General features: G+C 36.3%; 1 protein-coding gene across 2 annotated transcripts in view; it reads right to left on the bottom strand.

Annotated features, from left to right (window-relative positions):
- Positions 1–8,206: 8,206 nt before the first annotated feature.
- LOC140452291 (uncharacterized) overlaps positions 8,207–13,490 on the bottom strand; it is a 53,219-nt gene continuing 47,935 nt past the window's right edge. The window contains exons 14-17 of one of the 2 annotated variants that reach the window (XM_072546458.1): positions 12,091–12,293; positions 8,940–9,077; positions 8,539–8,645; positions 8,207–8,477 (exon numbers count right to left, since the gene is read on the bottom strand). In XM_072546458.1, the coding sequence (XP_072402559.1) occupies positions 8,444–8,477; positions 8,539–8,645; positions 8,940–9,077; positions 12,091–12,293 (482 nt within the window). In that variant the 3' untranslated portion in view covers positions 8,207–8,443. The remainder of the gene's footprint in view (positions 8,478–8,538; positions 8,646–8,939; positions 9,078–12,090; positions 12,294–13,490) is intronic. The other variant, XM_072546459.1, reaches the window with a different exon arrangement.

Here is a 13,490-nt window from a genome sequence, read left to right as displayed (position 1 = left end):
TGAGTTTTCCTGTAGTTGCTATATGTGCAAAAGATGGGCCCATATCGGTCGAGTATTTTTTAAACAATTTTATTTGTTTATCCCATTTAAGAAAAAAAGGTCATTTTCAAATTTCTGTACAGGTGCTTTAACAATACTGTTGTTTTCTTGGTGTCATTCTCTTTGTTCAATCCAAAGAATTAAAAATGAGACAATTAGTGACTATCTAAGTGAATTATCAGCCGTCAGTAAAACAGACTATTCACTCTGGAGAGCAACTGCGAGACTAAAAAGACCGATCCTGCAAAATCCTCCAATAAAGAATGCAGATGGCAGTTGTGCAAAATGCAATTCACAGAAAGCAAGAGATTTGCTGAATATCTTGAAATGGCATTCCAGCTAAACGAAGGCGAAAGCACACTTCATTGGGGAAAAAACATTACCCTAAGAAAGCTCCTAGGTATGATTTAGTAATCAGTAAGATTTTAAATCAACTTCCTAGGAAAGCCTTAGTTAAACTCATTCATCTATTTTATTCATGTCTCATTCAGACTTGGGTATGTACCGAAAATATGGAAGGTAGCAGATTTGATAATCGCTAAACCTGGAAAACCACCTACAGAGGTTTCGTCCTACAGGCCAATCTCCTTACTTCCTGTAATTTCGAAACAAATAATAACGGACATAATTGAAAACACCTTTGCAGACGATACTTTCTTGGCTGTAGGCTAAGATCACCACGAAGCAACTAGAAATATACAAACTTTCATTAATCTAATTAATGAATGGACTATACTTTCCCAAATTAAGTTGAATGAAACGAGTCCGTCCATATCAACTTTACAAATAAAAGACACACTCCGGTTAGAATAAATAATACCCAGGCAGACACAGCCAAATATTGGGTATCTTCATTTTCACGTACCATTACGAGATACATGTGTTAAGTGAGACAGATACAAAAATCAGGTGAGCCAGTAAAAAGACGAAAATACGAAGAAAGTACTTCAATCACAACACGAACTGCATTTAAGGCGTAGTGAAATGAAAAGGCTAGAGAGGCTTTGAAAGAAGCTAAAATTACAAGCATGCGTGAAAAAGGGAGAGTGTATGGATTCACGTTTGATTTGGAAAAGGCCTTACGGTTTTCAACTTTGACTTGCTCTGTAGCCTACTATAAAAGAAACATGTATGTGTTAATTTGGGTATTCACGAGTTTAGCAACGAGGACAAGGTGTTTCTCTATGCCTGGGATGAAACTACAGCCTCTTGAGGAGCACAAGAAATAGGATCGTGTATTCGAAAGCATGTTCTAGAACACGCAAAGGACGCAAGACACATCACTGCATTTAGTGATGCATGTAGGGGACAGAATAGGAACTTTAAACAGTGTTTGTTTTGGTTGAAACTGATTGCAGATTCCGATAATTTAGAAATAGTAGTTTATGTTATCCGGACATTCCTTTCTCCCGAATGATCGTGATTTTGGCGTAATCGAACAAAACGCAAGAATAGAGTGAAGTATTGTAGCAGTCACAACTGCTAACATATAATTAATTAATATAATTTATTATTAAAATCCTAAAACCCCTCAGAATCCCGTTTATGAAACGTTTATGGGCAATAGACGAGACGATGCGCAAGTGTAACACTTACAATATTTAAATAATTTTCCTTTTTAATATATACTTATGTTATTTATTATTAATCCAATATGGATATTTAGTTAATCAAAAAAAAACAAAGCAATTTATTCAGTCTACCCACAATATAGCAAAACAAGGGTACTACGGGTATATTTAATAGATAATGTAGATAAACTAAATATTGAAATACAAAAACCAATGTTGCAGTTAGGAAACCAAGAGTTAAAGAACACAGCTGAAAATTAAAATACAACACCAAAGGTACACAACCAGAAATTGAAGTGGGAGAAAAAAAAACCAAAGATATAAAGCCAAAAGTACGTGCAAAAAAAGAGGCCCCACGTTTGGGTCTAGCCAATTGAAACCTAAATAAAATTTAGGGGGTGGTATATGGAGAAGGAGATGATAAATTAGAGAAGAACTAGCAAAGAAGTTATAATAAAAAGAATGGCTTAGCTCAAAAGAACACAGAGACACAAAACCTCAAGCACGAATTCGGGCTAGCCTCACCACCCCTAAATTTTATTTAGGTTTCAGTATGTTCCTGGCGACTGGTATAGAGTGTTTGAGAAGTGTCGCACAAAGAAACCGTATCGTGTTTGCAAGATGGACAGAAATAATTTTGTATCGTCACAAAACCTGGAAGCAGCTGTTACCAGACGAAAGAAAAATGAAGATAACGAGGCAGTATCGTTGCTGAAAATTCAATGACTACAATTTCGAAAAAGTGACCCCTATAAAATATTTTATCAAGAAACACTAGATGAGGAGTTTCCTTTTGATGCCATAAACTTCCAACCTGTACAAAAAGGCCGTATTGCCAATTTTCAAAATATTTAATTTTCAAAACTGTATGAAGCTTTAATATCAGTTACTACTAAGAAAAAGAAGGATATGGAAGATCTTTAGGCGTTTATACCGCCCATTCATCACAACTTTTACAAAAATTTATCCGTACATGGATACAACACAGCAGAAGTAGGTTTACTGTAAGACATTTTGGTGAATGGGAATTTAGACGACGACGTTCTTTATGAATAAGAATTTAATTTTTTATATCATACACAGAAATACACGATTGTTTGTAAATCTATTTTTTTTTCTTTACTCCACAATATTGAACATATTGAAAACTAGAGTGGTCTAAGTCAAAATATTAACAAAAAATCAATCATATTTCGAGTGCTGACTCATTGTTCCGCTGGAATTCTTTAAGTTTAAGCTTTTTTTATTGAAAATCATTCTGATCATGTCAGTCTCTATGTTCCCATTTAACGCCAACATGTTAACTTTAAGTCTAGACCACTTTAGCATTTCTGACTTAGACCACTCTGGTTTTCAACGGCTCAATTATTGCAGGTATCCTGATTTCTAATAGTGCACTGAAAATGTTGCTTGGTGACCTGAAGCGTCGTTTTAACATCGAATATATTTTAACCAGGCGATTGAATCAAGATATTCTGGAAACATTTTCAGTGTGATCAGAGCAAAAGCAGGTCTTTACGACCATCCTGCTACCACTGAATTCAAATACAGACTAAAATCCTACGTTAGAAAAAAATGAAGGAACATATTCTGAGTTTTCAAACGTAGAAATCGATGACACTCCTGATATCCCTCTTAGCGGGTCGTTTATAAGCAAATTGAAGTCTACACCAACCCTTCTTAGCTCCTTGGTCGATCCTATTGTATAGGATAATATTTTAATTGAGGAGTTAAAAGAATTAGCATATAATGGACTAGAAAATCTGGCAGACAGCATCAACAAGAACACATTATTAAACACACAATGATTTATAGCAAATTCACGGTAAGCAGTTCAGTGGATGTTCTGCAATGAGTCATATATTCTTCTGAGCAGTAAAAGCAATATTTCAGATATTTTTTCGAAACTGTTATAGCTTGGTTGTTTAATACTTTTTGGTAAAATATTGTAATAGTTATAATTAAGGCAATTTTTATCTTAAAGACGCAATCTATAGCGATTTGTTCGTAAGTAGTGACAGTTTCGCGTATTGTGAACGTGAACATCAGACTTATTTATTAAATGGGCTCGTTTTTAAGTTTGTCAGCACGCGATCGCCATATTTTAAACGGAAACATAGACTCGAATTGAGAAATTTTTGACAAGCTACGACAGAACTTTAATTAGAGATAAATAATTTAGTACATTTGAAATAATTTAATCTATTCTTCAACTAAAAGTACGAATAAAATAGTGCATATTATGTCTATAGTTGCCGTAAATAAATTAAACCGGGTTAATTTTTCTATGCACACCAGATAAAATGTCACTGAACAGCACTGGTTCCGTTTAAAACATGGCTGATTCCGTCTGTGCGTACTTATTTTTTCAATCACAGTGGGCAATCTGATTGTTTATTATTCTGTGGTAGCGGCATAATTTTGAATTTGATAAAGAAAGGTGGGCAGTGTTCTAGATAACTAACCCCTGCTAAAAATCCTGATAGCTTTCTAAAAATTTAAAGTGCATTTGTCGAATTGCCCCATAATTAAGGTGAAAGATGAATAAAGAAAAATGTCACTTTAAAAATATGTAATTTTTAATGTTTTAAAGTTGACAACCCTTGCTAGTTGGCGAATAACAAATAATGAACTTGATAGCTTTTTCTTTAGTTGTGAAATATGTGCCGACCAGTTCAGTTGATTATCTATGGTTATTCCCAATAGTTTAACAGTCTCTTTGTTATCTCGATCATTATGTAAATTACTTGCAGATATAACCAAATTTTGCGTTTTATCGGAGTTATCATCATTAGTTTTTCCTGATATAACCGATGTAGTATCACCTGCAAATTGTACGGAGATATGAATTTAGGCAAATCGTTGACATACATAATAAACAAAAGAGGTCCTAAGATCAAACCTTGTGGGACTCCATGTTTTACGGATAGAAAATCGGAGAGATGACCTTTAAACACTACCGCCTGGTGTCTGCACATAGGTAAGGAGTTATAAGCTTAAGAGGGATACCTCTGATTCCATAGTAATTTAATATGTGGAGCAAAATGTCGGGTGAAACGCAGTCAAAAGCCTTCGACAATGCAATTGTCGCGTTCAAGCCTCTCATCACCTCGCTTACATTATATACCCCGTTGGTAATAAAACGAGTACTTCTGAATCCATATTGTGAGTTGCTAAAGTAATTATTGAACTTAAATTAGGAATAAAATTGTTGTTTGATAACCTATTCAATCACTTTCCCAAAAGTAGAAACAATGCTTATGGGTCTGTAATTGTCAGTTTTTGAAAAATCACATTTTTTGAAGATAGGTAGTACTTTTGAGTATTTTAGTACTTCCGGAAATACTCCAGTTGATAGAATTTAATTAATAAGATGAGTGAAAGGTGTTAAAACTATTTGGAAGTTTCTTTTAAAATTCTGCTATTAATTTCGTGAACGTCTCTCAATTAGAATTACTAAGAGACTTTAATATTTGAGAGACCTCTTCTTCCACAACAGGACGAAAAAAAGGACTTGATTGGAGAAGGATAATTTCTGTAATTGAAGAGGATATTAATAGTGGGAAGAGATATAATTATATTCTCTGCAATTGTAATAAAAAATTGATTTATTTCGTCTGGAGGTAGTACCGAACTAAATCTTGTATTGTTTCTTTTGAAATTTACTATTTTCCAGCAGTCTCTAGGTTTATTATAGGAATTAGTAATAGAATCACAGTAAGCTGACTTTAGCATTTTGTTATTGCTGATTATATTCAAATTTTTGTTGTTTATATACTTTGAACAAAACGAGATCCTTAGTGGCATCTGCAATGTGTTTAATAGGAGAAAAAATAGATTTGTAAGACCTTAATTCATTATTAAACTATTGCACGGGTGTTTTTCAGCAGTTTGTCGTACTTTTTTTAGTGGAAAGGGAGCTAGCAAAAGAAAATGGAAAAAAATTTTAGCCTAGATGAACAATAAAAAAAGCTAAATGTTTTTCGCTACGTAGAAAAAGTATACCTAGTACCTACGAATCATGAATGTATAGCAATGAAAAGAAGGTTAACGAGAGCAAGATGCAGAGCAGGGATCAACCCTGAGGTCATCGAGGAAGAGTACCGCGCAAGGAAGAGGAAACTTTACAGGAGAATCCGTACAAAAAAAAGAAGGCACTGGAAAGAGCTGGGTGAAAAGCTGGATGGGGACATCTGGGGTCAGGGATATAAGATCGTCATAAAGAAGTTCCATACGTATCCCCCTTACGAAATGACTATGGGTAAAAAGTTTGAGGTAACACGAGAGCTCTTTCCGGATGGCAGATGGCATGCAGTATGGAGGGATGAATGAGCTGAGCGGGCGGTACCCTTTACCATGGATGAACTTATCGAGGCATTGGGTTCATTCAAGACGCGTAGGTCCCCCGGACTTGATCAAATACAGGCGGTGAAAGGTCTATGGTCGAATGCACTGCTGGAAGCACAAACCTTTCCTGAGTCTTGGAGGACATCGAGGTTAATACTGCTCCCCAAGGCTAGGGAAAAGTAACTCCCCATCTGTCTTCTTCCATGCATCAGTAAGCTGTATGAAAGGATGCTGCGAATACGCATAGACAACAAGATTGAGAGGTCAGGTGGTTTATCTCGGAGGCAATTTGGTTTTTATAAAGGGAAAAGCACAATTGATGCAATCATGAGTGTATTCGAAGCATTGCACAACAGAAGGGATGAACATCACTGGGCGGCCCCGCTGTTGTTTGATGTTAAGAATGCATTCAATACGCTGTAGTGGAACGACGTAATAAAGGAATTTGTCCGAGAAAAGGATTATGGTGGAAAAGGGCACGATCGTGGACGTGACGGCCGGGGTCCCCCAGGGATATGTCTTGGGCCCGACGCTAGGGAACCTGGCGTATGACGGGGTTATGCACTGTGAATACGGAGAGGGTACAACCCCCTTCGCATTCGCGAATGACCTCGCTGTACTGGTAGTGACCCGGGATGAGCCAGATCTCAAATACCGGGTTCAGAACGCAGGCCGCGTCGTAAAAAAATGGATGACGCAGCACGGACTGAAACTTGCGGTAGAGAAAACCGAAGCTATCATTCTGAAAGGGAAAATGAACAGGCAAAGTGTTGAATTGCAATGTGCGGGAGCATGTCTAACACCCAAGAAACAAGTAAAGTACCTAGTAGTGACATTGCACCAGAATGGAAAATGGGGGGAACACGTGCGGGAGGTGATCCAGAAGGCTGCTGCTGCGTTGGGGAGGATGATGCTCATCATTGGGGGGCCCAAATCTGAAAGAAGGAGAGTCTTACACGGTGTTGTACAGTCGACCTTCCTCTACGCGGCACCAGTCTGGAGCGAGGCGGTAGAGATAACGGCCTATAGGAGGCTCATGACCCAAGTGGACAGAACAAGTCTGTTGCGAGTGGCATGCGCCTACAGGACTGTGTCTGCGGCAGCCTTGTGGACCATCACTGGATGTGTTCCGTTACATGTTTTGGCGGTGGAAAGAAAAGAGTTATGAGAAAAGAGGCCCAAACCTTACTATGGCCGAGAAAAGATAGGAAATGGAAAAGTAAGTGAAAGATGGTAAGAAGAGTGGAATAGCACGGAGGATGTGGCACAGTGGACGAAAATGCTGATCCCGAACATAAGAGAGTGAGTGGACTGTGGCCACAGGCGACTGGATTATTTCCTGACGCAGGTGCTCACAGGACACGGGTGTTTTAGGGCCTACCTCTCTAGGTTCCGAAGGGACAGATGAATGCCTATACTATGGATACTCAGACACTGTGACACATACGATGTTAGATTACAACAGATGGATAGTAGAAGGTAACAGAATGAAAAGAGAGACAGGTGTGAATTTTGTTACAGTGAGAGAAATGACTGAGAGAATGATTGAAAATCAATCAGGTTGGACTAGCATACACAACTATATCCGTGCAGTGATCAAGAAACAAGAAGAGGAAGAAAGACAGCTGGACCAACGGCAGAGGTAAGAGTGAAGTACCTACGAATCATGTGGTAAGCTTGACAAACTAATTTAGTTACAGCACTTGCTCACTCATCACTAACTTCATTTCTATGTAAGAATTTCGAAAGCTAAGAAAAAACTGAAAAATCCGTAAGTTTTGTGATTATAGGTAATAAGTATAGGAATAGAACTTATTAGTTATACAAACGTTAAATCGAAAACAGCACATATTTCTGGTAGTACGCTCTATTCCAAGCTAACTAAATATATGTAATACAATGGTCGAACATATTTAAATATTTTTGTTTTTGAGTTATTTATACAAATGTATTGTGTCTTATGAAAATGTTCCTTTAATTTTAATTTGTAAGTAATTATTTTAAAATTCCTTGGACAAAAAGTTTTATTACGCCTGCCACTACTCTGTGAGTGACGTCATGCGCGAGGCAGACGAAAACTCGTTCATGTAAGCATCTAGCCCTGCATCCGCCCAAAAGCCATCTGCGTCATTAAGTGAGAGATCGGTCATACCGTCAATCACTTTTCTTACCCTTTTAAGCAGAGGATAATTGGCTGTAAAGGACTTATATAATTAAAATATAGAAGAACCATTTATATTTTCTAATTTTCTTTATTAAAATCAGTAAAAAAATAAAACATTTATATTAAAATACAGAAATATGGCTAAACGAATGTGTAATGCAGAAATATACAAATATATTAATATATATTATAAGTATGGTAACTCTTTTTTTCTATACATTAAGAATACAAAACTTTTAGAAAAACTATATGCTTAGAACATAAACAATAACAATAAATACACAGAAACTGATATTATTCAGTTCGGTTATAGCTACAAGTCTTAATCTCTATCACCAGGAAGTTCGAGTGCAAAGCTGAAAAAAATATATATATATATTTAATAGTTCCTCTAGATAAAACTCAAAATAGCAATACCTTTTCTGCTCCTTAAATCGCGATCTGTTGAGATTATAATATGATACTAAGTCTGTAAAATATTTTCCATAGGCCTTTGAATTATCTTGATAGATATAGTTAATAATCTGAAACACAAAAATGATGTGAGTTCGATAATCATTATTTTAACTTTTAGGTAGAAAAACAGTCTTGTAAAAATGTTGCAGTTTCTGGCAATTTAGCAAAACGATCTCATATTGTATTGCTAAATTTTCCATTACTGTTTCTCTTATGATTCCATAGCTAAAACTTGTAGCAACTGGATATTCTGTGGAAGATTCATTTAAAGACAAAAATTCCTTATCCTGGTATATGGCTCCCACACATTATGTTAAAGTTATATCCCTATTGTATAGATCTCATGCAGAACTTCAACTTACCTCATCCTTAACAAAATCTATCCAATGCATTACAGCGTCAAATAAAGGAATTTGGATTTTATGGGACACATTAACGTTGTTCCAAAATAGTAGCTTCAATATAGACAGTGTACATCTTTTAATATCTGGTTCATATTGCTAAAAACACATACACATTATATATACAGTGTTGGAACTCCAAGAAATGAATATACACGGTATACATCTTGCAACAGTGCAAGCTTAATCTACTCCTATTCATTACTTTTCGATGATTTATTTTTTAATACATAGTCAAGGTTTGGTTTAACCAACAAGCTAAATCACAAAGCTAAGGGCTCTCAATAGATTGCAACGTGGAAACTGCTCTACCAGACACGTAAGTCATCTACAGGCCATTCCGTTCCAACATCGACAAGATTATAGTACCTATATTTTTCTCTTTTCTGAAAGCTGTCTGTTATATACTGATCGTGCTACATCCAACTGCATTATAGTAGATCTCGTTCATTTATTCATGATACGCATTCCAGGATAGAATGGGTATCATCAATAACCCTGTACCAGCTTTTAAGCCTAATTTACATGAGTCGAGTAACCGTTCAAGTTACTTGTACAAGTAACTTTAATCAAGTATTCAAGTTTTAAGGGCATGAAGTAAAGCATTTACACTATTCAAGTAAAATAACTGAACTTGAATAGCGGTTTAAAGAAGAGAGAAAAATGAAGCGAAAAAGGCGCAGTACCATTTTACGGAATAGTGTACAATGAATGAGTTAGAGAATATTATTGATAAATGTGGATATGCCGAAAAAGAGTTTGGATAAGAAAGTGTCTACAAAGAACAGACACGCGCGGTGGTTCAGCTTTGCTTTTCGCAGAAACTGCATTAGAAGACACAAATGAATTCAGAATGTGCTTAAGAATGACCCTCAACAATTTTAACAACTTATGAGAAATGGTGGCGTCGCTTATACAGTGATCATGTACTCTTGTGAGGAATTCAATCCAGCAAGGATAAAACTGGAAATAAAGTTATGTTTTCTGGCCACCGGAAACAGCTACAGAAGCCTCCAACTGAATAAGAGCAGAATCTCTCATTTGTTTATTTCTATACCGACTACTAGATATATCCCAAAGACATGTTTGTTCTTCGTACAACTCCACAAACTTCAATGTTGTCTCCTTATTCAAACACACGACCAATTCTTGACAGCAAGTACGTATTTACTTAAAATGTTTGTTTACATGAAGCAAGTGTAAGGTAGGCCGTTCAAGTATGGTCCATCCCCACTGCGTTCCGTGGTGGGAGGCGCCTTCTTGAACAAGTAAGTTGGATGGCTTTCTGACATCAACGAGTATCATGAGAAAATCGTTAGTTCCCTGGTCTTCTTCTTCTTTTTATGTAGACATGACTATCTGTTTTTCAATGTGCCTCCAGTAAGTTGTCGTTCCATCGTTTTCGTGGTCTTCCTACTGATCTTCTTCCTATTGGCGAACCGTCTCTTGCCGTCTTTACTACTCTATTTGTTGTCATTCGGCTTATATGATCGTTCCATTCTACTCTTCTATTTCTTACCCAGTTCTTGATGTTCTCCACCTTGCATCTACGTCGTATATCTGTACTTCTAGCTCTGTCCCATAGTGTCTTACCATCAATTTTTCTAAGTGTTTTCATCTCTGCTGTTTCTGACATCCTTTTTGTCCTCTTTGTGTCAGGTCTTGTTTCTGCCGCGTATGTCATTATTGGTCTGATGACTGTTTTGTAAATTCTGCCTTTCGTTTCTTTCTCGATATTTTTATTTCTCCATATTGTTTCATTTAGGCAGCCTGCGGCTCTGTTTGCTCTATTCACTTGATCTTCCACTTCGGTTTCGAGCTTTCCGTAGCTAGATAATGTGGTGCCTAGATATTTAAACTCCATCACTTGTTCTATTATCTGACCTTCCAGCTCCAATTTATAACTATAACTGTAAATTTGCTATTGTAACCATGCATTTTGTCTTTTTTGGGGAAATTAACATGTTAAATTTTCTGGTGGTTATATTAAATTGGTGCAGTATACGTTCTAAATCGTCTTCACTTTGAGAGAGTAGCATTGCATCGTCTGCATAGCGGATTATTTATTTTAAGTTGTTTTTCTCCCATTTGGTACCCTTTTTTCGTTCTTACTTTTTTTATTAGTTCATCCGTAATCAGGTTGAACAATAGAGGACTCAGAGAATCTCCCTGTCTTATCCCATTGTCAGCTTTAATAGGGTCGGTTAGTTCTTCTTCCACTTTTACTTGTGTTGTTTTGGTAAATATATGGTCCACGAAACATAGATATGCCGGTTTGTTGTATTCTAATGATTTCTCTTGCACTTGCCTCATTATAAATATGGTGCCGGTGCATGATCTTCCCGACCTGAAACCTTGTTGTTCTTCTGCTAGTGTTATAATTTCATTCAGTTTATTTGTTATCACTTTGGTTGTTAATTTTAGTGTTGTGTTTAATAAATTAATTCCTCTGTAATTTTCCGGGTCCGATTGGTTTCCCTTTTTGAAGAGAGGTATTAGGATGCTTGATCTCCATTCTCGAGGAATTCTGTTTTGTTCTATTATTTTTTGGAATTATTGTTTGGTCAGATCTTGTCCTCCGTACTTTAGGAGTTCGTTCGGTATTCTGTCCTCTCCTGGCGATTTTCTATTCTTTAATTTCCTTAATGCTTCCTTTCCTTAATTTAATTTCCTTAATTCTTCACATTTTGTCTTCACTTCCTCTCTGTTCCCTGGTCTGTTCACCCGATGCTTTTGCAGTTGTAGACCCGTCTTTGCACCAGGTTTAACGCTGCATCCCTAGGTAGTGTGTGTTCTCTGACCATTCCTCTTGGGGGCGGATGTCCACTTTTAATGGTACTTTAGACCTTTACTTGGGTACCATATGGTCAGAAGTGATCATCTATAGGGTATCCCTAATTTCGTTTATGATGTTTCTACGGCCTAACCAAATGGTGGATTTACAAATAAAAACGCAAACTACTCAGTACTTATGAAGATAAAAATTCAATTTTAAATAGAAAATAACATTTGTTACCCAAAATGTTATCTGAACTACAAAACTATGATGAAACAATACAAAACGTCCAAAAATGTCTATTTAAGAAAATAAATACTTTATTAGTATACTTACTGCATAAGCTTTTTCAGGTTTGTATGAACGGCACTGTTCGACAATTTTTTTTTCTACAAAATTCATCACATTTTCGTAGTAATTTTTGGGAATGCTACCTGTTTCTGGCGTTGGATTTTGAATATATCGAAAGGTTAAACACAAGGTATTCATTAGGATGAAAAAATTGTCGTCTATTATACATTCGCCTGCTACGACCAAATCTGAAATAGAGAACAATTAGAAGTTACGAAATGTCTATCTTGGTAATAGGGTAGTTTTCATGAAGTGATATTTGTCATTAGCAATGTAAAATTTACTTAGGCGTATATGTTTGGCAAATATTTTTGAAAAAATTAGGTACACGTCAATTATTATTGAATATTAAGGGAATGTGGGGGAATGGTGCGCGGCGGGTAATCGTGCGCTTCAAATGCCGTAGAAGATTTTACGAACTCAACCAATCCTGCACCTTTTGACCAATCTCGTGAACGGTTGACGCCATTATCTTCAGTCCACCGTTGCACGTGGACTAAGTGAGATCCGATTATTGAAAATTGCAAGAATTCTTCTAGTTTTTCTGCCCCAAAAATTACGACGGTAAGTCCGTAGGCTTTATTCAGTTGGTCTGAACTTATTATTGATTTAAATGGCTTACTAGTTTTCTGTTTGTGATGTCGTTTGCTATTTAAGGCGTAAAGGGGTAATAGTGCGCAGGATTCCCCCACAAACAATGAAATGATAAATATTAAAATTACTATTTTTATTTCCAGATGCCACGAAACTACACTAGAAAATCTACTATTCTTACGTATACTAACGAAAATTTACAAAATGCTCTGCATGCAGTCAGAAATGACGACAAAAAATAAGGGAAACGGGAATACCTTTCAACATTCTCGAATCGACGTTAAGAAAAAGATTAATATGTTTGCACACGCCATCCATTTAGGTCGCCAGGTGTATTTTCAGATAAAGTAGAAAAAGAATTAAGAGAGTATGGTTAACGCTTGCTAAATTATTCTATGGATTAACACCTAAAGAAAGAAAGTATAAGTTTGATTGATGCAGGATTGCTGCATTCAATAAAAGTCAACACTATTTTATTCTAATATCAAAATACTCGTTACAGTTTGCTATATCTGCCGAACGTGGAAGAACTATCATAGCCGTTTTGTGCTACAGGAAATTATATTCATTCCCCCATGTTGATCTATCCTCGGAAAAGATTGTCTCTTACACTTGAGCAAAACGTCCCTCTTGGTGTTTTATACAAATGTTCCAAAAACGGATGTATCAATACAAACTTTTTAATCAGTGGCTGTGCCATTTTGTGCCACAGCAACTGATACCATCCTTTTAGTGCTGGATGACAACTCCAACCATATTTCTAATAATTTTTGCAAAGAAAAAAATATTCT

Source organism: Diabrotica undecimpunctata, chromosome 10 (assembly GCF_040954645.1).
Source record: "Diabrotica undecimpunctata isolate CICGRU chromosome 10, icDiaUnde3, whole genome shotgun sequence".
NCBI lineage: Eukaryota > Metazoa > Arthropoda > Insecta > Coleoptera > Chrysomelidae > Diabrotica > Diabrotica undecimpunctata.
The sequence above is the reverse complement of the archived record's forward strand: the minus strand, read 5'-3'. Positions and strand labels throughout refer to the sequence as shown.